This window comes from Leptidea sinapis, chromosome 7, assembly GCF_905404315.1.
Source record: "Leptidea sinapis chromosome 7, ilLepSina1.1, whole genome shotgun sequence".
Taxonomy (NCBI): domain Eukaryota; kingdom Metazoa; phylum Arthropoda; class Insecta; order Lepidoptera; family Pieridae; genus Leptidea; species Leptidea sinapis.
In genome coordinates, this window is record NC_066271.1 from 3,162,398 (window position 1) to 3,180,721 (window position 18,324).

The 18,324-nt window shown below is 33.6% G+C and overlaps 2 protein-coding genes across 2 annotated transcripts in view; one reads left to right on the forward strand and one right to left on the reverse strand.

Annotated features, from left to right (window-relative positions):
• Window positions 1-13,309, reverse strand: part of LOC126965482 (histone-lysine N-methyltransferase PRDM9-like) — a 132,956-nt gene extending 119,647 nt beyond the window's left edge. The window contains exons 1-2 of the mRNA XM_050809114.1: window positions 13,230-13,309; window positions 9,959-10,035 (exon numbers count right to left, since the gene is read on the reverse strand). Of these exons, the coding sequence (XP_050665071.1) occupies window positions 9,959-10,035; window positions 13,230-13,308 (156 nt within the window). The 5' untranslated portion in view covers window position 13,309. The remainder of the gene's footprint in view (window positions 1-9,958; window positions 10,036-13,229) is intronic.
• Window positions 13,310-16,658: 3,349 nt separating this feature from the next.
• LOC126965483 (uncharacterized) lies at window positions 16,659-17,285 on the forward strand. The gene has a single exon (XM_050809115.1). The coding sequence runs from the start codon at window positions 16,659-16,661 to the stop codon at window positions 17,283-17,285; it is 627 nt and encodes a 208-aa protein (XP_050665072.1).
• The last annotated feature ends 1,039 nt before the right edge of the window (window positions 17,286-18,324 follow it).

Below are 18,324 nucleotides of genomic sequence, written 5' to 3' on the forward strand. Positions count from 1 at the left end.
TATCACCGGTATGTATTCTACTATGTGACTTCAAATGACCAGATTGACTGAAACTCTTACCACACACATTGCACGGGTAAGGTTTGTCACCTGTATGTATTCGACTATGTCTCTTCAAATCACTAGATTGAATGAAACTCTTACCACACACATTGCATGGGTAAGGTTTATAACCGGTATGTATTCTACTATGTCTCTTCAATCTACCAGTTTCACTGAAACTCTTACTACATACATTGCAGGGGCAAGGTTTATCACCGGTATGTATTCTACTATGTGACTTCAAATGACCAGATTGACTGAAACTCTTACCACACACATTGCACGGGTAAGGTTTGTCACCTGTATGTATTCGACTATGTCTCTTCAAATCACTAGATTGAATGAAACTCTTACCACATACATTGCATGGGTAAAGTTTATCACCGGTATGTATTCTACTATGTCTCTTCAATCTACCAGATTCACTGAAACTCTTACCACATACATTGCATATGTAAGGTTTATCACCGGTATGTATTCTACTATGTCTCTTCAAATCACTAGATTTATTGAAACTCTTACCACATATATTGCATGGGTACGGTTTATCGCAGGTGTGTATTCTTTTGTGGTTCGTCAAATTACCAAATGCAGTGATACTCTGACCACACTCATCACGAGAGTATGCTTTTTCACTATTATATTGACCTGTATTTTGCTTTAGATTACTACATTGATTGGACATTGTTCCGCCAACATAACTGGATTCAGTCATTTCACATGTGTTATGTACCTTTGAAGCACTAGGTTCGCTGGGCGTTTTTCTAGTAATATTATCAGATTGAGACTTTTTATCTCTATATATTGTGTAATGTTCTTTCAATTCATCAGATTGATTGGTTGTTTTACTTACAATACTGACATAAGACTTTGTATCTGAATGTATTTTATTAGTTCTCTTTGGAACAATAGTATGATTGAGCGTTGGTCCATTAACATTGCTTGAATTCGACTTTTTAACTGGAATAAATTTCTTTTTTTCCGTCAAATCAACAGATTGCTTCAACGAAGTTCCACTCATATTACTTGGATTGGTCAATTCTGCGTACATTTTATCGTAGTGTTCATAGCTAGCTGTTAGTCGTATAACTGTAAAGTACAAAATTATATTGAATATTTCTCGCTATGGTACGTATATTACTTTGGATGCGCTTCTTAGTAAGTTATTTGCAAATAATATTTGGATTAGGATCCAAGAAATATTAAAATACCAATGTAAGATAAGACAGATAATCATGGTTCACATAAAGTACGTGGACGTACCAGTTAACAAGATAATAATATTAATTCAAGTTATTACTGACGCCTTTATAATCTTGCTTCTTACTTCAGAGGAATAGAAGTTACAGTTCTTTTAAGAATGTGTAAGCGCTATTTTGAAGGTATCCATGTAGTAAAAAGCAGCGCTATCACTTTACATTACAAACACAATGTGAAGTCACACCATTATTTATTTTATAATGAGCCAAAATCACAAAAAAAATATTAAATTTACAGTTGCTAAATAAAAAAAAATTAAATATTTGTTTATTTTATTGAATCGTGCAATTTATAAGATACAATGGCTGAAGTTAGTCTATGGTAAGACTTTAATTCATTTCATTGCATGCAATGTGGGCGTTTATTTATATTTGTGTACCCAAGACAATTAAATTTTTGTGATATTGCGTGTGTGCCAAAATCAATATTTGAGGAAAAAGAATTATTGACTGCTAATTGAGTGAAAGTAGTATATGTTCTCATAAAAAGCAAAATGATTAGTGCTAAATATCATTAATATTTGTCTCAGCTTGAGTATCTTAATGTTATACTGAGTATGGTATATATAACTCCTTTCGTTTTAATAATGTATTTTTCTACTGAGTTACGTTTTGGCATTGCGACTCTAATATCTTTTACATTAAAATGTCATCACGCAAATGCAGTATCGAAATACTACTAAAAAACAATGCAATGAGATCAGATTAATACTTGCTTTAAAAAAAGGACAGCGCTCCTTAAGAACACAACAATTTTTTGTTTTTCTGAATGGCATTCAGATGGCCTGTCGTGAGACACCCTAAAAAATGGGGTATTTTCAATTTAAATAATTAATTATTTTATATCAGTATAGGTAACAGTTATTAAATTAGTAAAAAAATAAATCGATTTCATGTTTATTCATACAAAAAAATAATTTCACGTAAACATGTGTAACAAAAATAATTAAAGGCGTAAAACAGCCATAGGACAGGACAAAAGTCAAGGAACAAAATTTTTCGGTGATTTTTGTACGACTTGGACTGCGTCACGGATACTGACGAATCATGCTTTCACTTTTATTAATTTATTTTTACTTTGCCATTTTTAAGGGTATATTATTTTTAATATTATTTATAAGTAGGTAGGTACCGAATAGCGTCGTTGTTTTAAGTTGGCTATGCTGTTCATTCGCTATGAGTAACTAGCAGATCATGCATCGTTGTGGATTTATTTTTATTATTATTAGTCGTGAGTTCCTGTATAAATTGATCCATTAACATAACCTAACTTTCGTGTAGTGCCGTCGTCCACTGCTGGAGAAAGGTCTCCCTCAAAGATCTTATCCATCCGTAGGAGTAAGGGACTTATAGATAATATCAAAGAAATGTATTAAAATTTCATATTTATCCGTTTATAAAGTTTTCATAACTGTATTCTGTTATAATATGTTTTCAGACATAAGGTAGTTTGATGAACAAAAGACCGGAAGTACGTGTTAACGAACGAAAGTACGATTTAATTACCAAATTCGTCTACAGGAGAGTTATATCGACCGATATCGACGTGCAGACGATGAGCGAACTCACTTCCGTAGTACACCATCAGCTCCGTATTGCGGGGAATAGTTCTGATTGTGCTGAAATATTTAACGAGCTTGAAATAAACTATTCTTAATGAAAGTAGTCGTAAATTAAAGAATAAAAAACGGCGCTTCGTATCCTGTGGTGCCGTTACTCAGAGGGTAGACAAGTCTTTGCTAAGGCAATGCATATAAGAAAAAATTAAAAATGCTTCAAATAAAATAAAAATGACTTGGAAAGTTATTAACAATAATAATCTAATAATAAACAATTCAAAAATCCACTCTGAGCAGGAAGTAGCTTCTGCTTTTGGGAATTTTTTTTCTGACATTCCAGTTTCCATCTCAAGCACCCTTGTCTCCTCCAACAGTGTTGCCGAGTCACTTCTTTTGGAAAATGTTAAGGAATGTAAACAAAATTTCAAATTCAGTGTTGTTAGCCCAGCAGAAATAATTAAAACTTTCAGATCCTTAGAAATGAAAAAAACTGCTGATATATGGGGCATATCTGTAAAAATAATAAGTTCTGTTATTGACGTCATAGCACCATATCTAGCACTAGTTTTTAATAGCTGTATTGAACATGGCGTGTTTCCTGACCTTCTGAAGAATAGTAAAATTACACCAATATTTAAATGGGGACTCACTTTTGACCCGAATAACTATCGCCCTGTTTCAGTGTTGCCGACCCTTAGTAAAATATTTGAAAAAATTATTTTAAGCCAAATGCTCATATAAAATGAGTTTAACACTTATAAGTTACTTCATATTAAACAATTTGGCTTTACTAGGGGACACTCGACTACGCATGCAGGTGTTGAACTCATCAGGAATATTTTTGAGGCCTGGGAGGAATCACAGAATGCACTTGGTATCTTCTGTGATTTATCTAAGGCTTTTGATTGTGTTCAACATTCAACGCTGGTAAGGAAGCTATGTCACTATTGTATAAGAGGATCTGCACTCGATCTTCTGATCTCATATTTAAATAATAGGATTCAGAGGCTCGAGGTGAATGGCAGGAGATCTCCTGGATCTCCTCTCGGTATGGGAGTACCACAAAGGTCTATTCTTGGACCCTTCCACTTCCTAATTTATATAAATGATCAACCTAACCTTGTAGAAAAAAAACACAAGGTGGTATTGTTTGCGGATGTCACTTCACTTATATTCATAGTGAAACGAAGCCAAGTTTTATATGACGAAGTAAACAATGCTCTATCTGACATCGTGTACTGGTTTAGCGCCAATAACTTATTGTTAAATAGTCATAAAACCAAATATATTAAATTCACCGCGCCAAATGTCAAAAATGTAGATGCGAATATTTTATTAAATGGAGAGGTGGTAATACCAGTGGAATCTGCTGTATTTCTTGGCATTACTCTTGATTCCAAATTGCAGTGGGGCCCCCATATTGAAGGATTGGCTAATAGTCTTAGTTCTGCAGCATATGCGGTTAAGAAAATTAGACGGTTAACTGACATAGATACGGCGAGATTAGTATACTTTAGTTATTTTCATAGTATTATGTCCTATGGTATATTGTTATGGGGCAGTGAGCGACCGATATTAATACTATCTTTGTGCTGCAGAAGAGGGCTATTCGCGCGATTTATAACCTAGGTCCTAAAGAATCATTAAGAGAAAAATTTAAAGAAATAAACACTTTGACTGTTGCTTCTCAATACATTTTTGATAATGTTCTGTATGTACATAAGCACATTGAGGAATTTTCAAGAAACTGTAACACGAGGAACAAAATAAACTTGTTATGCCTACTACTCGGTTGGGTCGAGTTAGTAAGTCTTTTGTTGGGCGATGTATATGCTTCTACAATATGATCCCAGAAAATGTACAAAACAAATGTGTTACGAAATTTAAAAGAATTGTTAAGAAACGTTTGTGTCGGAAAGGTTATTATAGCATAAACGATTTTCTTAATGACACCACGGACTGGGAATAAAGCGAACACCCTAAGGCTCTTTAATTATAAATGTTTATTTTGCGATATTACATTGTTATCCATATTTAATATTAAAAAAAAGCCCGTTGAGTTTCTTACACCCATTATTCTCAGGTCTGAGGCAGTCTCCTTTGAATGGGTCGTTTTTGACGTTCAATAAGTGATTTTAAATCCTAGTTTGAGTAAAAATATTTGAATTTGAATTTGAATTAGACTTGTCGCTCTGAATTTTCCTATTTCTAGTGGATTCCCTGTTTTGTACGGCTCTTTTGTTTCTAGTACTATAATATTAAACAGTTGTCTCATGTAACTTAAGAACAGGTGCGTCTCATTTTATGCTTTGATTAGTTGTTCCATCAGAATTTTGACCTTTTTCCGCCTTTAGTTTCTTTATATGCTCGTAAACTTTTAGATCATACTTCAGTCTCAGGTACTTGGTGGATTGCAAGAAAGTTTATTTTATTTTTCTTTTACGTTTTTCTTCATTAAGTTGGTTGTTTGTTCTTTATAATCACGTCTTCTATTTGTGATGTAATGTTTACGTTCTAGTTTGTAGATCATAGTTAATGATGATTAAGTCCATTAAATGCTTTCTTTATACATGTATTATCTTCTTTATTATTTGGTTTATAAGTTTAGCTTTGTATAATTTGCTTAGTTCTTGTTTGATAACTTTGACTTTTTTTAATTGAGTTCTGTTTGTCTTTTAATTAAGGCTTCCTGTATCTCTCTGCAGGCTTTAGTTTTTGGACCCAATTTTAAAATCTAAGACGACGCGTGATATGATATAAGCAAAATCTAAAAATGTTACCAGTAATACAATTCTCCCTTGTACTGGAACGCGATGAGGTTCTGTTCACTCCAATGTCTAGAGCAGTTAATGAACCGCATCCAATTGGAGTTGTTCCCGTCTGCGGCGTCCAACATGTGCGAGGGTTTGTGGTCTTTGTCGTAGATCTGAGGATATCACCGACAGTATAAAACACAATATAACATCAAATTTTTAAATAATAAAATAGATATGAAGTGATGAATAAATTTTTTAAGCATTTTTCACTATACAAGTTTTATAAACAGCTTCCATATATAAAGTTATTGATATAATATTCCTTTTAATCACACTCGCCATATGGCATGTATGTTATGTTGGTAGTCGGTATTGTTTAATTTTTTTTATCATTCAGTTTGTTGCTTGAACATAAAAACAAGAGTCCACTACGGTGGACGGTACACATTTATATTGGGTAAGTATAAGTATACGTAATAATATAATAATAATACATAAAAATATAAAAAATAAAAGTAGAATTTGTGGCGTGTCATAATATAATTCTGGATATTGGTTGCAGAAAGCAGTAAATACAAATTGGAGTAGTGTTACGTCAGCCAGCGTACCATTATCGTAGCGTGAAAATGAAGGTATCCCAAAAGGTAATTATTAACTTGTATTAGTAGACTCACCTGCCAGCAGTAGTTTGAAGCAGCGTCCTTACTACGTACTCCTCTGTACGGTCCAAACCGCACATTACGTGGTAGGGTTCTCGTAGCAAACACTCCCAAACCGGCGCCTTTTATTCCATGGTAATTAAAATTTATCGTTTTAGGTAAAAAACCAAAGAAATACCATTAAAAGTATATATATATATAAAAGAGATTTACACCTATGTAGTATATATTATTCAATGTATTTTGGGAACCTACTAGAATCACATCTACAACAGCAACCTATTTAGATAATTTTTTTACAGATGTTACTATTACTAGTAAACTCATAATTAATAATCTTCAGTCCGACCATAGTGGGCAACTTATAAAAGTAAATATAAGATTGGACAATGTCAGACCAAAAAAGGTGACGATTATACCAGTTTCAGGTAGCCGTCTTGAGAGGTTTAGAAATAATTTGGTAAATACGATACCATTTTTACACTGTGGTGAAACTGCTAATTTTCACTATAACTTAGTCTTCAATTCCTTCTGTGAGGAATTTGACAGGATTTTTACTTCAGTAACGGTGATAGTAAACAACAAACATAGTTTTAATGATTGGGCAACAATGGGTATCCACAAAAGTCGTAAACGCTTATATGACCTTTATTATGAGAAACATTACAATAATAGTGAAGAATTTAAAATATATGTAAAAAAATACTCCAAGCTCTTTAAAGTAGTTTATCATGAAGCGAAAACACGTTTCATTGCAGATAAAATTAAATACAGTAATAATAAAGTAAAAGCGACTTGGAGTGTAATTAACAATGAAACTGGTAGATCGAAGTGCCGTAACACCTCTATCTGTTTAAATATTAATAATCGCGTTATAAATTCGGAAATAGAAATTGCAAATGAATTTGATAAATACTTCTCCGAAATCCCGATTGTCACGACCAAAGACCTTAACTCTTCGCCAAAAGCAGCATATGATATGCTTAAATTACACGTACCAGTATCTTCCACTGATTTGAAATTTAAGTATGTTACAGGTAGCGATTTAATAAAAATCTTCAAATTAATTAACCTAAAAAATACAAAAGACCTATGGGGCCATTCGACTTATATTGTAAAATACATACTTGACATTATAGCACCTGAATTAGCAATAATATTTAATGAATGCATAGATGAGGGTGTGTTGCCTGACCTCATGAAATACAGCAAAGTTATACCTTTGTTTAAATCGGGCATTTCTTTTGACCCTGCTAATTTCAGACCTATTTCAGTGCTGCCTGTTTTTAGTAAAATTTTTGAAAAACTTTTGTTTCAATAGCTACAAATGCATTTTTGTAAATTAATGAACAAAAATCAGTTTGGTTTCACTAGGGGCTTATCAACAATTAATGCGGGTACTAGACTCATTGAGCACATCTTTGACGCTTGGGAAGAGTCACAGGATGCATTCGGCATTTTTTGTGATTTGTCAAAAGCATTTGACTGCGTCCACCATGAAACTTTACTCCTAAAACTAAAGCATTATGGAGTGAAAAATAGAGCCCTAAATCTGTTAAAATCATATTTAAGCGAAAGAGTTCAGATAGTCGATGTAAATGGCAAACGGTCTTCGGGTAAACCTGTGGAAAAAGGTGTTCCACAGGGTTCTATTCTCGGTCCTTTCTTGTTTCTTATATATATTAACGATCTACCGTTTGTGGTAGGTGATAGCCATGAGATTGTATTATTTGCTGATGATACTTCACTTATTTTTAAAGTGAAGCGACGTGCAGATATTGATGACGAGGTAAGCAATGCACTCTCAAAGATAGTGCGTTGGTTTGAGACGAATAATCTGCACTTAAACAGTAAAAAAACAAAGTGTTTACGGTTCATTACACCAAACACAGCGGAGTTACAAACCAACGTACTTATAAATGACCAGAGATTGGAACTTGTGTTCACTACGGTCTTCTTGGGTATCACGTTAGATAAAAAGCTTCAGTGGGGTCCACATATTACCCATCTAGTAGGTTTCATAAGATACATAATAGCTTTAAGGGTAAATGTATACACTTCTACAATAAAGTCCCAGCCACTGTTCAGGCATTATCTATAAAAAAATTTAAATGTTTTATAAAAAAATGGCTCTGTCGTAAATCCTATTACTCCACTGCTGAATATCTAAATGATCGGACAGCCTGGGACCAGATTGTGATTATTTTATAGCGATAGAAATGACTGTAATATATTGTATATTTTTATTGAAAAGAGCGCAAAAAAAAAGAATGCTGGGAGAGTTTCTTGCGCCACTTCTTCTCTCTCAGAGCGCCATTTGTTTCCGAAGCGGTAGTAGTATCTAGTAGTATAAGAAATGACATCAAAAAGAATTCTAAAGGAATCAATTTTGAGAAAATAAATGCCTGTTATGCCTTTATGCCTTTTTATGCCTTTTTATGCCTTTTAATACTTAATGTATTAACGCTAAGCCCACAGACTTTCAATTTGGTAGAAAAATTCCTTTCGTGGAGTGCGCTAAAGAACGTCAAATGCAATGCGTTTTAACGACTAGTGGCGTTATCTGTACATCAATGATTCAGATATATGTTTGTATTTCTTTTTTCATTACAATATTCTTATTGAAAAGCGATGAACCTAACAAACTTACCTCTAATAGTGGATACATTTAAATGCAGAAATACTCTTGGTATGGTCAGGGCTGCCCTGGGTACTATCGGGGGGATGTTTGTTACGGCAGGGACCTGAACGTAATAAACTTATCTTAATAAAGTTTTGTAATACCGATTTTTATGGAATAGGACAATTGAAAGTGATCACCGCCTATAGACTATTGCAACATTAAAGGAATAGCGATTGCCAGTCCATGCGTAGTGCTCAGTTTAGGATGAGTCAACAACCCTGACAATGCGAATCCTGTTATGTATATTTATTTGCCTTCAGCATAATTTTCACAAGCCACAATGTATACATAATATTATTACTTCTTATTTACAGTGTTTTCTATTACCGCATTTATCACGCGCGTATTGCAAGAAATTTCTTGCCTCTGTGGAATCAATTACTGGCTGCTGTTTGCTGCTGAAACGATACGATTTAGGGACCTTCAAGAAAAGAGCATACTCCTACCTTAAAGGCCGGCAACTCATCTCTTGACACCTGGTGTTGCGGATGTCCATGAGCGGCTGCCTCACCACTCTTGGCAGTTTTCCTCCACTTATATTAAAAAAAGTGTGTGTATACTGTTACACCTTCATAATTTATTTATTTTTTTTACTGACCCAGGTAAAATAAATGTTAAAGTGTAGATACATACGACTATATCTATTGAATCACTTTGAATTTGAATTCTATATTTTGTAAAATGCTGAATATGTTAATATTGATATAATTAATAATTAAAAGGTTTATTTGGTTCAAAAAGTTTACAGAAATCTTATAACTAATAACAATATGGACATTAAAGAACCATAATGGTGTCTAGTCAGCATTTACTTCTCAACACTGTTATTCTCTAGACACCGTACAAGCAAGAGCTCGAGAATTAAATATTTATTGATTAAACATTCCTAATCAACAATCCCAAAGTCCACCAATCTCCCATTTGATATGGTGTCAGTACGCCACATATAGAGACAGTAACTGCAATTAAGTTATGAGCAGGTATAATAGCTTCCACTTACCTTATCATCCGGTATGATCAGTAACGGGCCATGTATAGCGCAGTATTCGTACACATAATCTCGACACGAAGGACAAACTGTACACAATATAATATTGTTTTATTGAGTCATATTTCCAAAATACGTATTATTTTTACTAATTAATAATAATAATAAATAATACTTCTAATTGACATAGAACCTTTATGGTTTGAGATTTTTGGGGGAAACTTTTTCACATGGTACCTATGTAGTTTTTGCTTTTGCTTTTTAGTATGTTGTTTTTATTAATAATTTCTTCTGCACACAATAAATAAATAATGGCCGAATTCTCGTCACTATCGATTATCTTGTAATGTTGCTCGCACGCGAAGTGCTACAGAAATGAGTAATGACGCATGCTGCCGCTTACTGCAGTTGTAATGCGATAGGTACCATCTAGCGACAGGCAGCGCAGCGCCGCTGTAATGCGTTCCGGCCTAAAAAATAAAATAAAAAATAAAGGACGCACGGTGGCCACGCCAGCGTGACTGACCAGGAGGGACTCACGAGCGAGCTGTGACGCACGCGCGAGCTTTGTTCTTCACCTACTTCACCGGACGGGCCGATATTTCAAAAACACGACTTTCTTTTATATATATATATATATATATTATATTATAATATATGTTAGTTACACTATTTATAACTCAAGAACGGCTTTACCGATATGGCTGAAAATTGGTGAGGAGGTAGCTTAGAGCCAGGAGACGGACATAGGAAGTCAATAACATAGGACATAACAAGTCATAAAATATCAAAAAAATTACGAAAAAATATTATTATAAAAAAAAATATTTTCTGATACATTTTGTATGGATTGACCTTTTGTTGACATCTCGATAATAGAAAGAATTCAATAAAGTTTTTTGTTAGTTTCACGCTACATGTGTTATAAAATACAACTGACTGTGCACGTCATGTTATTCAAGTTGACCGGTTGGTGTGTTTGTTTCGAGTTTCTATTAGCTTATTGTGCCGATATTATCATTAACAATGTCACGACCAAGACGATCAAATTATTCCCGACAAAGACGTAATGCAACTAGGATTCGAAATATTGCGAATACAAGGACTGAAGAAGAACAAGAAATTGCAGGTGAAAAGAACCGCGTTAGTATGGAGCGTCTTCGTGCTATGAATCACAAGGGCAAAGCGTAGCAGCCCGTAAAACGGATCGGCTGGCAATACGAAATCATCCAGTAAAACCTCAGAGATCAATAACTCATAGATAATTTTCGAAGCACAAGTAGAAGTTTATGAAGTACTGATTTGAATCGAGCAGCGTTTCGATACGATTGCAGTACTTATACTGTACTGTAGTACTGCTTGCATACTAGCTTTCGCATTGGGCCGATGGACGTTGTTTGCGAGCATTCTGCGGAGAAAAGCAAGAATTGTGCTGCCATGTTCTAGAAAACACTCAAAAATACAATGTTTGTTTCCAAATTACCTCATTTGGGGTAGACATCTAAGAACGAGGATTTAATCCGACATTCAAGGTATTTATTTATTTACATACTTACACACAATACAGTAAAAGAATAACATACGAACTATACTTATTCCTATGTATTGTGTATGCTAATTCTAAAAAAAGTGTTTATAAATCAGTTATACGGGTTTTGCTTTTGATATTGTAGATATAAGGACAGATTCACCATCGTATTGGATCACTGTAACCTCTTGAAGATGCACAGCTTAAATTTTTATAAATTTATTGAGATCAATGCAGCAATGATAATAGCAATTCTTCAGACCTGCAGCAACTACTTAATGAAAATTTTGCATGACGAGTTAGCCCCCAGATTCTTTAATTTCCGATCCGTCTCGCATTCGCCCTGACCATTCAAATCTTAAGGCCAATCCTTGAAAGTTTATGGTTTGAATCAAGACAATCCATTTCCGAAGTCGAATCTATATATATATATATATATAAGAGATTTCCACGTATATAGTCAATCACGATATTTCTGGAACCACTAGAGCTAAAAACTTGAAATTTGGTAGGAATATTCTTTTCACCGAGTAGAGATTAGCTAAGAACGGATTTTCCAAAATTCCATCCGCAAGAGTTTTTTTTTATTATGAACAGAACAACGTCTAAGTCAGGTCAGCTAGTTTAAAATTAAAATAATAGAAAAACTCTTTGCAGTGTTTATCTGTAAACAGATTGCGAACTTTATTTAAGCTTCGTAAAAATGCTGAAAGAAAAGGTCTACTTTAAAGTGGTTATTATTATTGTGAAATTATCTATCTATCTATCTACCTATATTCATGATATGTATCTATTATACTAAGTAGATAGGTAATCGTTGTGTTTCGTTTTTCATTTTTGGACCAAGAGCCGACTCTAAAAAAATAGTTTTTGTATATAATACCTACGATTGCAAATAGTATCTAAGTGATCCTCCCTGCCCATTACCATGGATTAACGCTCAGGATTCTTGTAAAACACAAAATTCCAATTGCACTAGTCACCTTAAGACATATTAAGAATTTGTTAGTATCATTAACGCAGTAATTTCACTAAATACGACGCCCTTCAAACCGAAATTAAATAATACTTGTGTATTAATTACATACTGCAAAGGCCAGCTAGCCTGCATGCTGTGCTAAGAAACCTCCTACTGGTTGAAATAACAATAATAATTAATACTTACGAAATGTTTTCCAACGCGGCAACACATACTACTCTTACATAATTAAAAAAAAAATATTGAAGTAGGCGTTACTTTGCGGAAATCCATAATTATACAAATGATTTGAGTTTTCTTTAGTGTTAATTCAGCCAATATTTGTCTTTAAACAATTCGACACGTGTTTCGCCTCAACACGAGGCATCCTCAGGACGTGTTGTCTCGCCCAAATCGAATTGTTTAAAGACAAATATTGGCGGAATTAACACTAAAGAAAACTTAAATCATTTGTATCTTACATAATTTATGTCTAGCTAGAGCCTGTTGCTGCTAGACAACCGATGAAAACAGGCCAGGCTTGTTACTTCATTGTGCGTGCCTTGCTCAAAATAGAGATTAATTGTCAACCTCAATTTTTTTCGACGTTCTCACACCTGTCACGGACTATCTAGACGTTTAATGATCTAAGATACTACATCTTCTAAGATGATGCATCAGTCGGAGGTGGTGGCTGGTGGGTGACCATAAAGTGAGTCCCACGCTCGTCATTTGATGGCTGACATAACAACTAAACAATTTTCAATGCGGGTTATAAAATATGTTCAGTGACTTACAAACATAGTCGTCGAAGGGCGGCTCGTCCTGTTCGTAGTAACTAATTCTTTGTTTCTTACGCAAGTTAAATCTGTTCATCTGAAAAATATATGAAAATAAGCGAAGTCAATTAGTGAATTTATGTATCAGTCTCAAGAGTCTGTAGTAATTTGATTCATCAAAGTACTTTTGGTCAAATACTATAATAATATAAGAATGTCGTTTCTTTCTTAATAAACTGTATGCTAATATTAAGTTTCATTAAAATATTATTACTTTACTATTGACTCCATAATTATTGTAATAAGTAACTGAATACATAGCTTGAAATTCTCCCTTGTTCCTCCAATTCAGACTTCTCAGAAGACTGAGAGTTGAGACTAGAATAATTAGAAATAGCGCGGGAAAATAGCTAATGGTTTTTAATTTCCAAACGAAAAATATAGAGGCAAAGGCTTTGGTCTTAAACAGCCTCAAAAAGGGCCCGAAAAAATGTTATGTTCTCAACATTCCCATCAAAACATATTTTTTTTTCATTTAAAAGCAACGGTGTATGTGCAACAGCCAATAATCGTGTTACGAAAATTATTATGCTTCTTCCAATAATTAAATTATTATTTGATTACAAATCAGAAAATTAAGGCTTTGTTGTTTGAATATTAGTTATGTCATATTTTACTTGTAAATAATTTATTCTTATACAAGGCGCCCGGTATGAGAAAAATATGGAGAGTAAAACTTACTCATAAAATCGGATAGTAACGTTTTTCTCATTTAAATAAAAACAGACTTTGTCCGTTTACAAATAAGGCAACAATAAGCATTGTATTTCCCTGTCGGCCACCTAGCGTTACATTTCAAAATTATTTTATGTTGCAATAAGAAGTGTTGTGGCTAATGTACGTTAGTTTCCTAAACTTTATTTAGATGGCGTTGAACCACAGATATCCCATATAAGATCAAATAAAAAATACTAGATTAAACGTCATCGAATGTCACTTTCATAAACTATTTTGTATTTCCAAATCGAACACTGAATCTATCGAGTACTACGACAACATAACAGTTTTTGATAGATGGCGCTGATCACCGATTTAAATAATTAGGTACCTGACCAAAAGAAAAATCACTATTAACTATGAAGTTAAATATAGTAATTTAGAGCATTTATTATTAGAATTGTTTGTTATTTTCTGGTTAACAGTTAATATTGATTGTTATAACTTTTGGCACCCACCACTACGTTAAAAGTATTGATAAAGTTACCATTACAACTTGTAAGTTGTTGTGAGTTTTAAAATCAATATTTTTTCATTATTAATACGCTTTTATTAGCTTCTGCTGTATGTCTGTTAGAAACCGACTCCTTTGGACTTGATTTTGTTTAGTACTTGTTCAAAGACAGTCGTTCTTGATGAGTAAGCTCCAGTCGTGCGTCGGAGCTGACACACACACTTTTTTCTTTTACCTCTATTGAATAACAAAAAAAAATGTGTGTGCGTGTAATTTTTACGCGCGATTGAAGTAAAACTTAATAATAACTAACTATAAGAATTATTAACAAATACATTAATATATTACATTAAATAAAGCCTTGTTACCAAATAAGCACTCACGTATTACTGAGGAGCTTTGTTAGATTTTCTCCAATTTTTTTCTTGGAAACGCTAACGATATAACTTCGTCTTTTGAGCAAATTTGGCATTTTATCTAAAATAAAAGAATGCCTCTATAATAAGTAATATTATTTAATCAAGTGAAATTTTATATATTTTACAAAGAATGATATACTTAATGTTATATATATTATTATTCATCAGAAAATAAACACTTAAGCTTTTCACAGGTGAGGTCAATATCGGGATTCTTGATTTTCTCTTTTATGCTTATTTATTGATGAAAGAGTAAAATGTTCCTGGGATTCTGCCATTTTATTTGACTGATTATTATTATCATTTTATATTTCATTAATACGATTCGACAATTTTAAAATATTCTCTTATTAAATGAAATAATTGATAGTAAGAAACTGAAGGTTATATTATTAGCACATATTAATATGACGTTACTGAATATTAACTAATATGGCTGTATGGGCAAATGTCAGAAAAATTCTGATAGAGTGCGTTTTATCAAATAGTTCCTATGCCGTCATGTTGGTAGCACTGGTTGTCAAAAGTGTCAACACGGTGTGCCGCTGCTCCAGATTTTCACAAGTTAAATTGAGATTCAGTCATAAATCATACCGAAAACATTAAAAAGTGGTGAAAGAATGATGGTGTTGAAAGTGAAAGACTTTTGTGAGCGTGAAAAACGTAACGAGGCCCCACTTATCCCATTAAGATGTGTACAAGCTCGGGTCGCCGCCATTACAGGTAAGTCAAATAGGGTTGCCAGTGTCAGGGCCCCAATTCTCGCGCCACCCGATATAAATATCGTGTGTGATATGAGGTCCTGTCACTATCGCGCGTGCAGGTTTCTCCGTGCGCGCAAACGAGACAGGACATTATATCGTATGTGATATGCTTATCGGGTAATTCGAGAATTGGGGTCCTGATTACCAGGTCCACGACTAAACTCAAATTATTGTGTCTTAACATTCTAATATTCCTATTGTATTTCATTCTATTTACCTATAGTATTTTTAGTGTTAGTTCACTTGACCATTTTAATAAAGTACCTAGGTACAAAAATCTGACAATAGTCAGGGTCTGAAATATTTGTCATTTGTTAATAACTAAATAATAATTGTTGCACTACAAAAATAGAACTAGCTATCTTCTACCTATTGAAAGCAATAATATAGGAGTAATGTGCTCTTGTTATAATTTATAAAATTGAATTTTCTTTTAGGAATATCTGAAAAGACCGTGACGAAAATTACTAAAGAAAGTAAAGTGGCAGCTTCAACGTCGACTAAAGTGACTACTCCTCGCAAAAGTGGCCCACGACGAAAAACCCATGAACTGGATGATTTTGAACTGTGCGCTATAATGCATAAAATACATGAATTTTATTCTGTAAGAAAGGAATTGCCTACATTAACAAAACTATTGCATGAAATGCGAAATGAGATAGATTATAAAAGCACCACTTTGTGGAGAATTATAAAAAGTATGGGATTTTATTTCATAAAATGCAAATCCAAGAAGAAAGGTTTTGATGGAACGATACGACATTAATGCCTGCTAAATCATCGCTACCTGGAAGAATTAAGAAAAAATCGTCTTGAAACCCAGCGGCCAGTTGTATATCTAGACGAGACATACATACACGCCACATATTGCGCTGGAAAATGTTGGTAAAGCGAAACTGAAGAAGGTGTTTTATCTTCTGATTCTAAAGGCCCACGTTGGATTATCGTTCATGCAGGTGGCGCCATGGGAATTGTACCCAATGCTCAGATAATTTTTAGATCTCAATCAAAATCAGCTGATTATCATGATGAAATGAATAAAGTTAACTTTAATAAATGGCTTAGGGAAAAATTGATACCAAATCTACCTCCGCAATCAATTGTTGTCATGGATAATGCCTCCTATCATACTGTTCAAGTTGATAAGGCACCAACAATGTCAAGCACTAAGTCCGAAATGCAGTCCTGGATCACAAGTAAAGGACTTTCGTATTTGCCGACGATGTTGAAAGCGCAGCTGTATGAAATAATTAAAGAACATAAACAATTACCTGTATATGAAGCAGATGTAATGTTAGAAGAGAATGGCCATAAAGTATTAAGACTTCCGCCTTATCATTGTGATTTAAATCCAATTGAGCTTATATGGAGTGTGTTAAAAAGACGAGTTGCTGAAAAAAACGTTGGCCAAGAAGCTAATAAAATAGTGCACATTACTGAGGAAGAATTTGCAACTATTACTGCAGAGGAATGGAACAAAGAATGCGAGCACGTCATAAAAATGGAAGACCAATACTGCGCCGACGGCCCAGTAATAGATAGCGAAACGGAAAGATTCATAATCGAAGTAGGCGAAGATACTGATACTTCTGATGATAGCGATGCTGAGGATAATAATATGTCAGATTTAGATGAACATAATTATTGTAAAAAATTATGAAAATAAACATTTTTAGATTAAAGTCGTGTTTTGTTCTCATTGAACCTATAATATTTTTATTTTTATTCTATACATAATTTTTTTATTAAATGAAAGATAATATTAATTATATTAAAAGTTATTCCCACTCCTATAACAATAAAGAGGAATGAAATATTGACTGCTAGTAGTTAAAAGGGACGACTCATCATATTAATTTTTTAATCTCCCTGAATTTGGGGTAATCGCAAAAGGGTAACGTGACAGCACTTATTTCCATTACTGCCAACATGACTATTTGATGAAACGCACTATAACTTATATATTGTTAGAAAAGTAGTAATAAATAAGCAAATTATACACTTGGAGTTTTTCAAAAAATATAACTGAGCATATTGGAATGTTTTTTTTTTAAATCCAATAAATTATAACTGCTTAAAAAAATGTTTCAATTGACTTTTTTACTGAGCGTTATTTCTGTCAGAAAATAGTTTTTGTAATAGGTACCTACTCTTCTTTTTTTGTAAGGCTGTAGCTGTACCTACAACCAATAATATCTATTAATACAAATGTCTAATATCTCACTTGTAACGTAGCATTATAGATCGTAGAAATAGTAATCGTGCATAATAACTGTAATAAGCGTATGCCGAAAGATTCGTTCTGACAAGAACATTTTATTTTATATAACGTAATATTAGCTCTGATAAGAACCATTTCATAATGCTGTACATCAACTCATAGAATCATACAGATCACCAGTAATAATCTCATCAATGTACGAGCATCGTCACGTTCTCTCGACGATCGCAGATATACTCACGTGATCAGTCATATGCTCCGCGTTACACAACCGCACAGCAAGACTCGGGGGTCGATCGCTATTCATGCAATTTTAATCGATGAGCAACAGCGTAGGTTGAAATGTAAGCTTTAGTATTGGTGTGTATTTTCTGAACTTGTAAATATTTTTTAAGTAACAATTGTAATTGGGCAACTAGTTTTAAGGATTTTGTATATATATCATGTAACTTTCAAATAAATCATATCTTCCACATAT

Bases quoted from the DNA above. Each gene is read 5' to 3' on its own strand.
- LOC126965483 (XM_050809115.1), top strand. From the start codon at position 16,659: ATGAATAAAGTTAACTTTAATAAATGGCTTAGGGAAAAATTGATACCA.